General features: G+C 40.6%; 1 protein-coding gene across 1 annotated transcript in view; it reads left to right on the top strand.

Moving 5' to 3' along the window:
• Position 1: 1 nt before the first annotated feature.
• Positions 2–14,108, top strand: part of LRRC1 (leucine rich repeat containing 1) — a gene marked incomplete at its 5' end in the record, with an annotated part of 69,866 nt that continues 55,759 nt past the window's right edge. The window contains one exon of the mRNA XM_015620477.1: positions 2–157. Within this exon, the coding sequence (XP_015475963.1) occupies positions 2–157 (156 nt within the window). The remainder of the gene's footprint in view (positions 158–14,108) is intronic.

The following is a 14,108-nucleotide window of genomic DNA, read 5'->3' as shown; positions in this document are numbered from 1 at the left end:
GTTCCACTGCATCCCCCTGTGGCGGTGCAACCGCCATGTGGAGTCCATCGACAAGCGGCACTGCTCGCTGGCCGCCGTGCCCGAGGAGATCTACCGCTACAGCCGCAGCCTGGAGGAGCTCCTGCTGGACGCCAACCAGCTCCGCGAGCTGCCCAAGGTGAGCGGCAGTGGGAGCGGGGGGACAGGTGAGCTGCCCCGGCAGGTGCCCGCGCCGAGGCGGCCGTCAGGGGTTCCTGGGGCCGTCGGTCTGTGGTAGCAGCCCTTGGAGTTAAGGGAAGAGCCGGAGTTTCAGGTTAGCGTTTTCCCGGAGTTAGATGGGAAATGAGCTTTCGCGAGCAAAACCTGGAGATCCGCGTCTTGCGGAAGGATAGGTCCTGTTGGAGGGCAGGGGGGTTGGTGCCGGAGTCGCAGGACATGAGTGTATATTGTGATTAACATACACGTCATCGGAATTACGAGACCTTGGAGGGTATTCAGCCCTCCCCTTTTTTTCCCCTTTCAGTAGATATTATCTACTCCTTACATGGGAAAACCAAAACCCTCCAGCAGATAACCGCGTTCCCGTTTCTGCCTTCTGCTCCTGGAAAGTTCGTTGTGCAAAACACGAGAGACGAATAAGCCTTTTCTGTGTCTCCGTCTAAGTCCCGCACACTTGTCAGTGTTTTGCTTCTCACTTGAAGCATGTAGTCAGAGTTTTATGCATACTGTGTTTTTGGTATTATTGTCAAAGGTGAATTCACTTTAAATTCAATATGGTTTTGAGACCTTGAGGTGGTGCCTGCCAGTGAGCCTCTCCAGGTGGCACTTGCAGATTTTGCCAGAGGTACTCCAGCAGAGTGATTCCAGGGAGGCACTGCGGCTCCACAGATCCAGTGGGAGTGGGAGGCGTGATCGACTTCTGACTTGAGGACCCACGGGCTTTTTAACCCGTGTTTGTTCTTTAAACTTTGGACAACTCAGAAGCCTTTGTGAGCTGTGGTTGGTAGAGTTTGACACGGGAAGTGTTACCTGGAAGCTACATCTTAAAACTCTGTGTACTCTTACTGACTTGGGATCCAAGAAGCTGAAGTCACTAGCCAGAGGTTTTTCAAAAGCACCTTTGTTTGTACCTGAATCAAAGTTACTCTATTCATACCCAGACTTAAACAGCCTTACTTTTTCCTTTTTGAAATTTGGTGCGCTCACATACAATCTCTTTTTTCAGTTCTACATAGTAAGAGTAATCGTAGTGTCTAGGTTTTCCTTCAGGCTGTCGTAAAAATATTCAGTTGAACTGATGTGTTAGATTTGGCTTTTTCTTTTGAAAAACTTAGGCACAAGTTTGCATCTTGTTGTGACTGAACTCTTTATCCTTCTGAAGTAGAGCAAAACTGGTTTACATAGCCTGTGTGTGGGTGCTATTTTTACTTCCAGCAGTTTTTACTGGCTTTGTGCACAGACCAAACTCAGGAGTCCCTTTGTACTAGACCTTTCGTCTTAGTGTTGGCTTTCAGGCTTGTACACACCATGTTACAGGGGTGTTTAATGTGCGTGTGACTAAAATCCCGTTGAAAGCCATAGCTCTCTGATTTTTTTAAAGAAATAATAAATCCGTCACCAACTGGTTGCTGTGTACAAATGTAAAGATGATGTCTGTTCATGGTGTTATGTTGTATTAATTTCTGTAAGAAGAGTGCAACTGTTTATTTTTTCTCTTCTATTCCTTGAACTGTAATATATAAAATAGCCTTTTTTTGCCCTGTGATGGTTCAAAAGACCACTGCTTCCCATTAGTTACATGTGACTATGCATTACATCCCATACATGTAAGAAATAGCTGAGGGGGTTAAAAAACTCCAAAAACCGACCTAGGCTTCTTGGCATTGTGGTGGAATCAAGCAAAAGTTAAAGTTGGAAAGGAGGTTTTTTTTTGTCCTTTTTTTTGTAATGTGCATGGATCATGTTACAGGAATGCCTAAATATACTGCAGGAATATGTTTGTGGGTTTTTAGCTGGACTAGGAGGAATCTGATGGAAGACAGCCACAGAAACATACTTGTATCTGTCCTAAGTACTTTGTGCCTTGTCAGCAGTGCAGGGAGGCACTTTTATTGGGGCTTCCTGCCCGAACCTATGAACTTCCCTTGTCAGTTCCTTATTAATGATTTCTGATAAGTGGAATATAGCACCATCACCTCATGTAAGTGTTGACTCTGCAGAATTTAGAAGTACAAAAGTAGAACTGCAGTCATGAATGTGAAACTAATCTACTGAAGGTGAAACTGATGGGAAGAGCCCTGTTCAACTTTTCTACCAGGAGATAGTTCTAAAAGTTCTCTTCTAGGAATCTGGTTGAGGAGAGTCATGGAAGATCTCTCAGTGGGAGGTAGCTACAGCATACATTGCTCATTCCTGTTATATGAAAAGGGTAGTGTCAATGCAAAGTACAGATACAGAATTGGAAATCAGTGCAAAAAGCCTGGGTAGACCATACCTCTGATAGAGAAAACATGGGGGAAATCATCAGAGAGTGTAATTAACAAACTGTTAGGCCAGAACAGATAAAAGTGGTTGTTACATCCTTGATTTAGTGTAACTCATTGTATTAGTCTGACCTTATCTCCATTAAGTTTCTTTTCTACCTATGTAAAGGCAGTAACAACAAAGCTAGATTTGGGCTCGGTTGAAGCTTAAACAAGTCAGAAGAATTGTGTAACTCTCAGTGGCTGGTTGGTTAGGTGTTTTTCAGTGCTTGATGAAGTCCTGAAGTTCACAGTGATCTGTGCCAATTCCTGGTGAATCACCTGTATGCTGTGCTGATGCCATAATATAATCCCTTAGCACTGATAAGGTGTTTGTGTTGCTGAGATGGTTGTGATGCCCCTTAGGAAATTGCTGCTGTAAAGCCTCACCTTGCACAGTGAAGAAGAATCGCCCTGTAAGCTCTGTCACTTGCAGCAGAAGTTGCTGTGGATGGTGGAGGAGGAAACCCCAGCTCTGCTGCTCAGCTCTTCATTGTGCACACAGGTAGTTCAGACTCCTTTTCCCAGTGTGGGCAGCTGTTCTCTGAAAGGTCTATTACAGCAGGCACGAGGTCTGATGCTTCTCTGAAATTGAGTAGATATTGGTGAGTTCTTTTACCAGCTTTGCCATTGCTACAAGTCAGACAGTGATGATGGCTTTATTTCTAGATATCCACTTTCCATCCACTTGCATATTTGTTTTTTCCTCCCTCCAAATGAAAAGTTTTCTGAGGGAGATAAATATCAGCAAGTGGCATGATGAAGTATGTGGACCTGCTGCATTTCTCTCAAGCTGGTGAGGCAATTTGTGTTGGATGCACACGCTTTCCCCCTTCTCCCCGGTTCTCTCTGTCCCCATTTCTATCAAGTAGCAATAAAAGGTGTTCTTTGGTTGGTTTGATCCAATATATCAGTAGAAGAATATACTCTAATACATCCTAATATCTCCATTTTGAGATACAGAAGTAGTCATAGGCTTTGTTTAATTTGCAGTCTTTCCTAGCATACTTAAAACCTCCCTTATTCTAGAATGAGCTGGTAGAACGTGGCGTATGTTAGGGTGTTAATGAAAAAACCCAACAGAAAAAAACACACATAAAAATCCTTTCAAAATATAGAAGACAACTTAGAGAATTATTGTAGTGTCTTGAAGGAAAAGGACTAGCAGAAGGACCCAGCACTATTGGTGAATTATATATTATGAGAGTCATGTGAAGTATCCTCAGGTAAAACAAGAAATTAGCTTGAATCATGTTGAGGGAATTACGTTGCTAGTTTTATTTTTGTAATGCAAGCTGACCAAAATGTGTGGTAGAACTCTTCACCTTTTTCTAAGGGGAGAGGGTAGGAAAGATTCATCTGGAAAACACCTGAAATGTCTGAGAAGCAGAGATAGGTGGATGTCATTGCCCCCATTATTTCTACTCTTCCCCATGTTTGCTTCCTTGTGCATTAATATGTGGAAAATATTAATTTAATATTAAAAAAGAACTGTTTCTCTGACTCCCTTTTCCCTACAAATACCATTTTTTCACCAAGCTCTATCTGTCAGCATTTCAAGAATACAGGGTAATAATTTTTATTTGTAGAGTAATTTAAAAGCTTTTTATATAATTTTACTGCTGCGCATTTGGTTTCCCATGTCAGTAAGTGAATCTTTGTCAAGCTTTCCTTCTTAGCTGCTCTGCTGGATCCCTGGGCCCTTCTTCACTCCATTCCCCAGTTACGTGATACAGAACTTGTGCTTATGTTGACAGCGACCTTTTTCTGTCATTACCACTGGTGTCTCAGACTCCTCACCCTGCATGTTCATACTTTCCCATCCTCCCCCGTCCCTCATGTTCCAGGATCTTGCTTATTTCCTCCAACCTAGAGCACTCTGTCTGCCGTCTGTTTCTGACGCTTTGCTTCCTCTCCTGTCCCTTCTGTGCTGGCTTCTTGACTGCCCTTGCGAACATCTCTTTTCTTTGTACTTCTGCTCTTTCCCCTTCCTTTCTGCTGCCTCTCAGGTTCCCTCCTCTGCTCTTGCCCTTCTTGCAGGATAAGCCAGCCTGGTGGGATGTGCTGGAGGAGCAAGCTGTATACTATTAAGCTGCTGGTGGTTTTCCACAATAATGAAGTCTCTCTGAAGCCTTTCTCAGCAGATGTGGCTGTTTTCCCACAGAACAGCAATTTCTAGCTGTCAGCATGCTTCTCGCCACTTCTGTTTTACAAGACAAATTAAAGAGCTGCACCCTTTGGTCTGAAGAGGATGGGCTATGTATAGAGCTGGTGATAAAGTGTAGCTCTTAACTTGCTTAAATAATTCCTTCCCCTGTGTTGGATCCCAAGTGCTTTCTGTTGATTATTTTGTGTATCTGATTTTATTGGAAAAAAATGTAAGTGGTTGCCAGTGTGCATAGAGTGACTTAAAAATGTAGTTTGTGTGTTTTTTTCTAAACCTGTAGCATTTTTATTTTCCTTGGGAGTGAAAACTTGAAGAATTTTTCAGCTCAAGCTGTAATGTGTAGTATATCATTTGCTGCACGTCAAAAACTATTCTTCACTGAAGAGTAGGCTTTCTGGCAAATTGCTTTGATAGAAGAAAATAACACATTCTGCATGATGCGTTTCAATAGCTTTTCTAATGAAAAGCATCAGATAAAAATAAAATGCTTTCAATTCTATAGATCAGTCTGTAGTTGATGAAATGTTGTTTTCTACTCCCGTACATTAGAATTTAAGGGCAAATACATCCTGTCAGCTTAATTTCTCCGTGACTCAAATTTGCAGTACAAAACTGAATCCCTGTATTTTTATTTTTACAGTGATTTAAAAAAAAAACAACTTAGGAACCCTTGAATGCAGTATTATATTTTGGCCTTTGTATTAAATCACAGCATTCTTTGCATTTGTGGGTGGTGAAAATAGCTTATAACTCTTGTTTTGCTGCTGTTTTGTCTTGCTGCTGCTTAGTTCTTTAACTCAAAGAATAAAGACCACTTTCCCATGGTACTTCTAGCAGATGTTGTTTATGGAAAAACTCCAGTGGAAAAAAAATAATAAAAAAATAATTCTATGCACTTAGATTAGCCTAAGAGTCTGAGGAACTTTTTTTTTTTCCTTTGAGGAATGATTTTTATGTAGCATTTGTAAACCTGAAGTAGTCCAGCTCTGAATCATTTTGCATTTCTGAGCTTACAAATTGTATCTGTCATCTGTAATTTTTCTTCTTGGTGTTATATACTAAAGCTTCTCTGTAGAGTTACTAGATAGAAGTGAGACCCTTTTCCCAAGAGACCTGGTTAAACCCTGGCCTCTTCCTGTGCCCCAGTTTCTTTGCTAGAAATGCTGCTGGTCTGCTGCTGCTTGGCATTCAGCACTGTTGGTGTCTCTGTTATGTATGGTGTTGAAATCCAGGGTCCTGTTATCTTACCAAAATCATGTGAAAGCTCCTTAAGAAGCAGTCCCTCTGTTCTTCCCATACCACACCTTTGTCTCAGGAGAAAACCTGTTCTGGGCTGAATTTCACTGTTCTGTCATTGTTTCTATCATTTTGCAACCATAAGCCTTAAAGACACTTGTTTGGTCAGTGGCCAGTAATCTGTGGCAAGACATGATTATTTTACTATACCTCTCTTTAAATTCGTGTTTATGGCTGCTTAAGTTGTACATAAATAGGAACTTTATTTCCTTTTTTTATTTTTAAATGCATAGCTCTCCTTGGGTTTGGAGAGATGTGGTGGGATATCTCACATGGCAGTAGATGAGCACAGGCTCTTTAAGGACAGACCAGGAAGGCAAGGATGGGGAGTATCCCTTCGGATGAGAGAGCAGCAGGGATATGTGAGTTTTTGCTTTGGGATGGATGACAGGACAAATGAGAGCAGGTTGGGATTAGGGGATGACATTGTTTTGGGTGTCTGCTGTAGACTGCTTGATCAGAATGAAGTAGTAGATGATGCCTTCTTCAGATAACTGGAAGAAGTCCCATGTTGGCAGGCTCAGGTCCTCACATGGGTCTTGAACAACATGACACCTGGAAGGACATAAGCAATCCAGGAGTTTTCTGAAGTGTGTTAATGGCTTCCTAATGCAGGTGCTCAAGGATTTAATGGACAGAGGTGATCTGTTGGACCTCGTACTTGAAAACAAGAAAAGACAGGCTGAGATGAGAAGATCAGGGTTGCAGTAGCTGTAGTGACCTTGGCCATCTTGGCTGTAGTGACCATGAGGTGGTGGGGTTCAGGGTTCTGAGAGGAAGGAACAGGACAATAAACAGCATCTTGAGAAAACAAACTTTGGTATGTTTAGGATTCTGCTTGTAAGAGGTTGGTAAAAAAGATGTTTATGCTGCCATTCAGCAGGACAGGGAGAGGCTGGAGAAACAGGCAGAGAGGAATGTCATGAAGCTCAGTTAAGAGGAATACACCTGCACCTGGAGAGAAATAACCCAGTTCTCCAGTGTAGGCTGAGGGCCAACCATCTGGAAAAGAGTCTTCCAGTAAAAGGCCGTGGGTAACCTGGTGGACAGCTTGGCCATCAGTCAGCAGTGCTCCTTCAGGACAGAGAGAACCAACAGTAACCTGGGCTGTGTAACACAAAGTACTGCCAGCAGGTGATCCTCATCCTCTGGCTAGCACTGGGGAAACAGACCTGGACTGCTTTGTCTAGTGCTGGGTATCCCAAAAGAAGAGGCATGGGCATACTGGACATACACTGTGGGGGCCACAGAGACTGTCAAGGGCTTGGAGCATCTCTCAGGAGAGAAGGCTTAAAGAGCTGGAGTAGTTCATTCAGCCTTGAGAAGAAAAAGGCTCATGGTTGCGTATAAATATGTGTTAATCAGCACAAAACCTTGCTTGGGGTGCCCTGTGACCTTCCAAGAAGCAGTGGGCAAATATGAAAATACATTTTTACTGTGAGGATGGTCAAAGACTGGCAGAGATTGTCGAGAGAGGTTGTGCAATCTCTGTCCATGAAGATGCTGTAAATCTGACTGTACATGGTTCTAGGTGACCCATGGGGGTGCACTAGGTGATTTCTAGAGCCCCTTCCAACCTCAACTGTTGAATGATTCTGTAGGGGACATATCAAAAATCTTGCCTGTCTTTAACTTGGGTGTTTTTAATGATACAGGTTGAATTGCTGTAGTTTTCACAGTTTATTCACCCTCAAATGTTTAGTTGTTTTAATTTCTACATTGATAGTGTCACGGTGTTTCTGCACATCGTGCTGTAAATCTTTAAAGAAATACCACTGTATGATTTGAACAAGCATGTATTTACAGTTAGCATCAGAGAGAGAACTGTGCCAGTGGGTGAGGCTGAAGCAGACTGCATACACACAGTAAAAGTAGTTTTACTGAAAGTTTAAGAATTTTTTAGCATGACAAATGCTATTTAAAATACTTGCTAAGAACACCTGCAGCTTTACAACTTCAGTATCTTGAAAATATGTTACCTTTTGTAATCTATTGTGAATATAGTCACTTAGTATTATCACACAATATATGCTTTAATTATTAAAATCCATAATGGTTTGTAGAGAAGCAGCATTGGATCCTTATATTAACATATCTCTAAACATAGAGCTCTGTGTTGAAGACTGCAAAGAAGTTTATTACCAGATAAGTATATCTAGGTTTTCTCCTCCTAGTTTCCAGATTTTTCTGTATGGCTTCAGACTTGAAGCAGTACTTTACCTTTCGACATCAAATATGAAAGACCACAGTCTGATGGGAACAGAGGAAGAACTTAGTCTCTGTTTCCTAAACTAAGGTAAATCATTATCTTCCTTGTTAATGTCCCTGAAATTGTTCAGAAGTTTTATGAAGTCTGCTTGGTTTGAAATATTTTCTAGTGGCAGTTTTGAAATATTTTCTAATGACAATTTTTTGTAGTAACAGCTCAACTCTAGACTTTTGACCTGAATTGGAAGAAAGTAATTAAGTAATGTTTCAATACCTTTTAACTTTTTTTTTTTCTTTTTTGTAAGGTGTGTACTTTTTTAGTAAACTGCTAGCATTCCCTTCTCTTTGTTTTGTACATAGTTTAGACAAGGTTTGTGGGCAGAAATTATACATGTGTACCTCTAAAATAAATTTTATGATTATGCATGATGTTATTTTTCTAATTATATCAGTTTGTCTAAAAAAAGACATTACCTCCTGCCAACAGCCTTGTATACTGGAAAAATTCATGCTAGAATTAGAGAGATTAATGTGGGCTTTGGTTGGTTGTTTATTTTTTTTCCAAATGGCAAATGCATTTAACTGCAATGAATCTGTATTTCATTGTAGTAGATGTTTTCTGGCCTCTCTTAAAGGCAAAGGTAGTCCCTCTCACCACTGTGCTCTAACAAACAGCTTTAGCATGGAGTGCTCTTTAACCTTTGTTGCTTCTACTTAATTAACATAAAAGAGAAAGTAAATCCTTGCCTGCCAGGAACAGGATGAGAACAACCTGGTCAAGGTGCTGCTTGGTAGCACAGCATTTTGATTTAGTGCTGCAGTATATTGGTTTTTGAGAGTGAATTGTCATCCCCTATTTGCTTTTTAAAAGGGGTGGTAACAACTGAGACTAGGACCTGCAATTGGCCCATCCTTGTCAATGGTTCAGAAAATGGCAGATGCTTTGAAAATAGAGTGTCAGAAGCATAGCAGGTTGATGCTGAATACCAACTTCAGCGAGGCATTGGTATCACTTTTGCTCTGTCTTCTGTAGGCCTTCTCCCAAAGCCCTTCCTGCCTGGGTGATCTTTCTGCTGGGCTTTAATTTCAAGTTCCCATTGGAGGGAGAGACAACAGTTGGAGCATCTGGTTCTGTTTAGGATATGTGTCCATGAACTATGATCTTTCATTAATATTTTTCTCTTGTTGTGAAATACAGCAATTTTGTTAAAGTTTTGTATGGACTCCTGCTTGTATGTCTGCTTCCATGATGTCTTTCATTAATATTCGTGATGACAAAGTTGGTAGTACTACGTTGAGAGACCAAAGTACAGCTTGAATATATTCTGCATACATGGTTGGGTGTGTGTGAATCAATCTTCCATGATGCCAAATGTCCTGTTGCCAGATGTATGTAACAGTTCTGGTTTTGCTCATGGCGAATGTGAAGACAGAATTAGAAACCTCAGCTGCATGGAGTACTTGTCCATTTGCCAACTTGCCACGAAACGGGTGGGCAGAGGTCTGTGTGCTGCTGTCCATCACCAGCTGCTGCTGCTGCATCTCTTCATGGCTGTAGAGGAAATCCATTAGCTGCTTCTTTGATTCAATTGCATAATGACCCTGCTGTACTGCACCATGAGTTTGTCCCCGCCCTAAGAAATTGTCTCAGTATCTCAGGGAATATTTTATTTGAAAATTAAAGTGTGTTGTGCCCAAAGGATCATGTGGGATCCATATTTGTGAAACCGTGTTGCCCTTGCCAGCTGTCTGCTTGCAGGTGAAAGCGGACAGAGTGACTTGAGGGGTCCTGATGTTGCTAGTAGGCTTTGTGGGAGATTCCAAACTGATAATGCCCATGCTAGGCTTCACTGGAGTCTGCTGAGATCTCTTTTCACACTTCATGAATGCAGGGTAGGATTCATCTTCCTCAGCGTTTTATTGTGCAGCTAGTTCGGATGTGCTTCTACAGGAAAGGTGTCTGTTTTCTGTGCTCTTGCTGGTTTTCCTCAGTGCTCCCACCTGTGTTAACTGGCAGAAGTCTCTGGGTTGGATTTTAAGACAATGATGTACAGGATTGCATCCTAGAAAGAGGTTTTTGCTCACAAGTTAGTTGTGGATTCCAACTGAGGGTGGATGTCTTGTGGCTCGAGTGGAGTGCATTACAGGTTGCTGAGAGCTCCAGACTGGTATGTCCACTGGCTGACCAGAGTAGGAGTGATGTTTGACATCCCACTCGTTGGTGAGTGTAGGGCATTGTCCAATCTTCTTGGAATCCTTAGCACTGAGTGGTCCCTACTGATAGTCTGTCAAAGGCCATTTTGTTGATGACTTCCACAAAAGCGGAGAGGAATGAGGAAAAGATCACCCTTCCCTCTTTACCTTTGCCCTTCAGGCAGATGGGGAATGTGCATATATGCTTGTGGCAGAGCCTGGTTATTAAACCCATTCTGAGGAAGCAGAATGCTTGAATTCAGTGGTGCTGCTTCATTATGGGATTTAATCCTTGTTTTCCTCATGGTGTCCTGACCACCCAGCAGTGCATTCACCTAAAGTGAGTTGGGCTTCCTCTGCTCTCACTGAAGCCGTGCAACAATACAGACAGAATGGTAACTTCTAGGGGCCGAAAGCAGGGGACTAGGGACCTTGTTGGGAAGCAGCTATGTTGCAAGGTTTTTTCATGTATTTGATGCCTTATCTCTTGTTTATTGCTTTGTTTAGCAAAATTACCTCTTCTACTTGTGCTTGCCTGAAGAAAGACCTCAGAAAAGGATCTTTCTGAGGCAGTAGAAAAAATGTGTGGAAGGATTGACTGCAATTTCCCTTACCTGAATACTGGAGGAGGACACATAGCTGGTGATAGGAAGTAAACAGATGAAATGGTGTCCCCATTGATTTTTGTTTACAATGGAGGAGAAGAAAATGGAGCCTAAAGTAAGATTTGAAACAAGAATGCATTTAAAAATTAAACTCTGTTCAAATTAATATGTGCCACTTAATTCTAAAGCACAGATAACCTTTAGTTGGTCATTTGTAAGTTTGGATAATAGGAGAAATAAATACAGATGTACGTACTTAAGAAACAGAATCTAATAACATACTCTGTCTTACAGCTTACTTAATGAATTTTATTATAATAATGTAATTGCCTGAAGAAGCCTTAAAAGCTGAGGCAGCATGTGTATGTGGAAAATCCATATTGGCATCTGAGGGAAATTTGACATAAGAGCAAATGCTTACAAATTGTTAATCTTGTCAGCAACAGCTCAAGTGCCTGCAAAAAAACCCAACCAAACAACCTGAAGAGAAAAACCACCAAAACCTCATCCTATCTGGTGTGTATGTATCCATGAAACAAGTTAATTTGCAGTTTTATTTCTCCTTTACTTCTCATTCTAATTTCTACTGGTAATGCTAGCCCCTTGTGAGAATTAGGCAGTGCATTCATAAAGGTTCTAATTTTAATTCTCTTCAGTGCTAGTAGTAGCCTTTTTTTGGAAATGTTTTGTTTAACACAGTAAACATTTAGTTACATTTTAGTTTTTTAGTTATGTATCCTGTGCTGGATGGGTTTGGAGTGTGACATGTCTCTAGCACTGCAAAGGCTCTAGCAGCTCAGATGTTGCTGAAAAGTTGCTTCTCCCCTTAAACAGCAGTAGCTGCAAATATGTCTTTGTTCCCTCCTGCATGTTTTACTTCTGTTGTTGCTTTTATGTATTTCCATTTATGGGTTTTTTTATTCCCATCAGCTAAGGTGCTCAGTTTTCAGGGAAAACTCTCAGGCATGATTATTTTTTGTTTCAGGAGAGAACCATTGAAAGAAACACAGAGATACATTGTCTTGGCCACTTGCAGGGAAGAAAATATCCTACTGGTTTGGCTTAATTGCTCTTAACTCTTTTTTTCCCTAGAATTGAGTGCCAGTTGTAGTGGTATTCTTAAAAAAAGAAAGACATAAAAAATGAGGGCTGTGGGATCACACTGTCTGTTTATACTTTTCAGTGAGTCATGCACTTCTGTTACTTTTTTTCTTCAGTCGGCTGACATCGACCCAATTTTGTCAGAATGAAGTTTTTTTTAAAATATGTGCCTGGGTGAGAGAGGCTTGGTTTTCCATTGAGAGAAGGGATCTGTTCAAGATGTATGTTCTTAGAAAATCCATATCATAGAAGCCTCTATAATTCTTTCATAGCAGGAGAAGTTTCAGTTGAGGGTCAGCTGTTACTGAATAGCAAGTTTATAGCAATAGGCTACTTCAGTGCTTATGCTCATGGCATTATTTTTCTCATTGAGGCACTATTAATTAGGCTGGCTAAACTAAGCAGCATTACAAGTGTTGGCAAGATTCTCATAGAGGCGTTGGGTGTGCAATCAAAACCAGCTATTAGAGCGTGCTGGGTGGATACGCTGCTCTGGCCAACAACCCCATTGCACTTTGGATTGTGTCAGAGCTAATCAAATAGAGGCAGAACTGTGTTAGATACATCAAATTAGGATTGGCATGTATTTAAAAAATTGCAGGTATTTATGCACATATGTACATATACATATATATATGTTTATGGTTGTTGAACTCTATTGAGTAAGCTTTTAATTCTCTTTGTTCCCTGTGGCCTTTTTGAAAGGTAAAACATATATGGCCAAAAGGAGTTGTCTCTCCATCAGAGCTTCAGAGTGCTAATGATGTGTCTTAGATAAAGGAAGAACACTTACTGAAATGGGAGTAGGATGCACTAAACATGCAAGAGTGATTGAGTCCTGTAGTTTAAAGGAAAAAAAACCCAAACAAACAGAAGTTCAAAGAAATGTTATTTGTGTAACTGCAGTTTGATTTTATCTAGGAAATGGTGTCATTCATTAAAAATTGTTATGCAGATGGAAAATAAAGCTTCCAGTTAATTTTTCTTTTAAGTAGTTGTCAACTAAAGAAACAGGAATGTCTTTAAATATTGTGTAATACTGCTCGTTGCCCATGTGCTCTGCACATTTAATAAATATGAACTGCTCTTACAACATGGTACTGTGAAGGCTCTCAAACCTTCCTAGGGATATCCAGCTCTTAACAGGCTTTTGATGACTATTCTGTCTTTTAACCATGTGTCTTCTGTCTTTGCTCACTTGCCATTGAATATCTGTCAGGGACAACTGTTGCTCAGGATAAGATTTGTAGTAGAACATCAATATTTATAACTGACATACAGTTTAGCAGCTACAAACTGCTTTGAGGAACACATTTTGGCAAGTATTTGTTTTGGAGTGTTAGGACAGATTGGGATCTCTTCTGCAAAGCGTACTCCTGCTATGTTTTCACAAAAGTGTCTTTTAAGTGCTTTTCCAAGCTTTTGATGGATTCTTGGTTTAGTCATATTAATAAATATTTAGAGAAAGGGCTACATTTGTTTTAAGGTAAGAATGGTAATGATATGAAAAGGCAGTTATGGATCTTTTGAGGACAATGAAGGATTAAAAAGCATTTGTGGCTATTTTAATTGGAATATAAGTTTTTAGGGAGCTAGAAATATGGAATTAGAGAGGATTTTACCTTCATCTTCAAATTTCAACTCTGTTATAAAACACTTTTAATATGGGGAGAGGGTAGAGGAGTGTCTTATGACTCAAAAATGCCTTTGAAATTCCATATTCAGATCTGGTGCATCTTTTACTGTCAAGTGTTTATAAACTTTTTAAAGCTCTATCCTTCTTATCCCCTAAAAGGAACCCATGTTTTTGAGGGAAAATGCATTCGTTTCAGTTGTGTTTTGTTTTTCTGTGACAGTGTATATTGAAAGATTGGTGCAGAAGTGCAAAACTACACTTAAAAACCTGATTTATGATCGTGACCACAAGACACTCAAAATAAGATTGAAAACCTGTATTGCAATACAGATTAATGAAGCTGTTTTTGTCTTGTGTCCTAGTAAGATGCCTTACTGCTCCTTTTTGTATCAAAAAAGGGG

This window comes from Parus major, chromosome 3, assembly GCF_001522545.3.
Source record: "Parus major isolate Abel chromosome 3, Parus_major1.1, whole genome shotgun sequence".
Lineage (NCBI taxonomy): Eukaryota > Metazoa > Chordata > Aves > Passeriformes > Paridae > Parus > Parus major.
The sequence above is the reverse complement of the archived record's forward strand: the minus strand, read 5'-3'. Positions and strand labels throughout refer to the sequence as shown.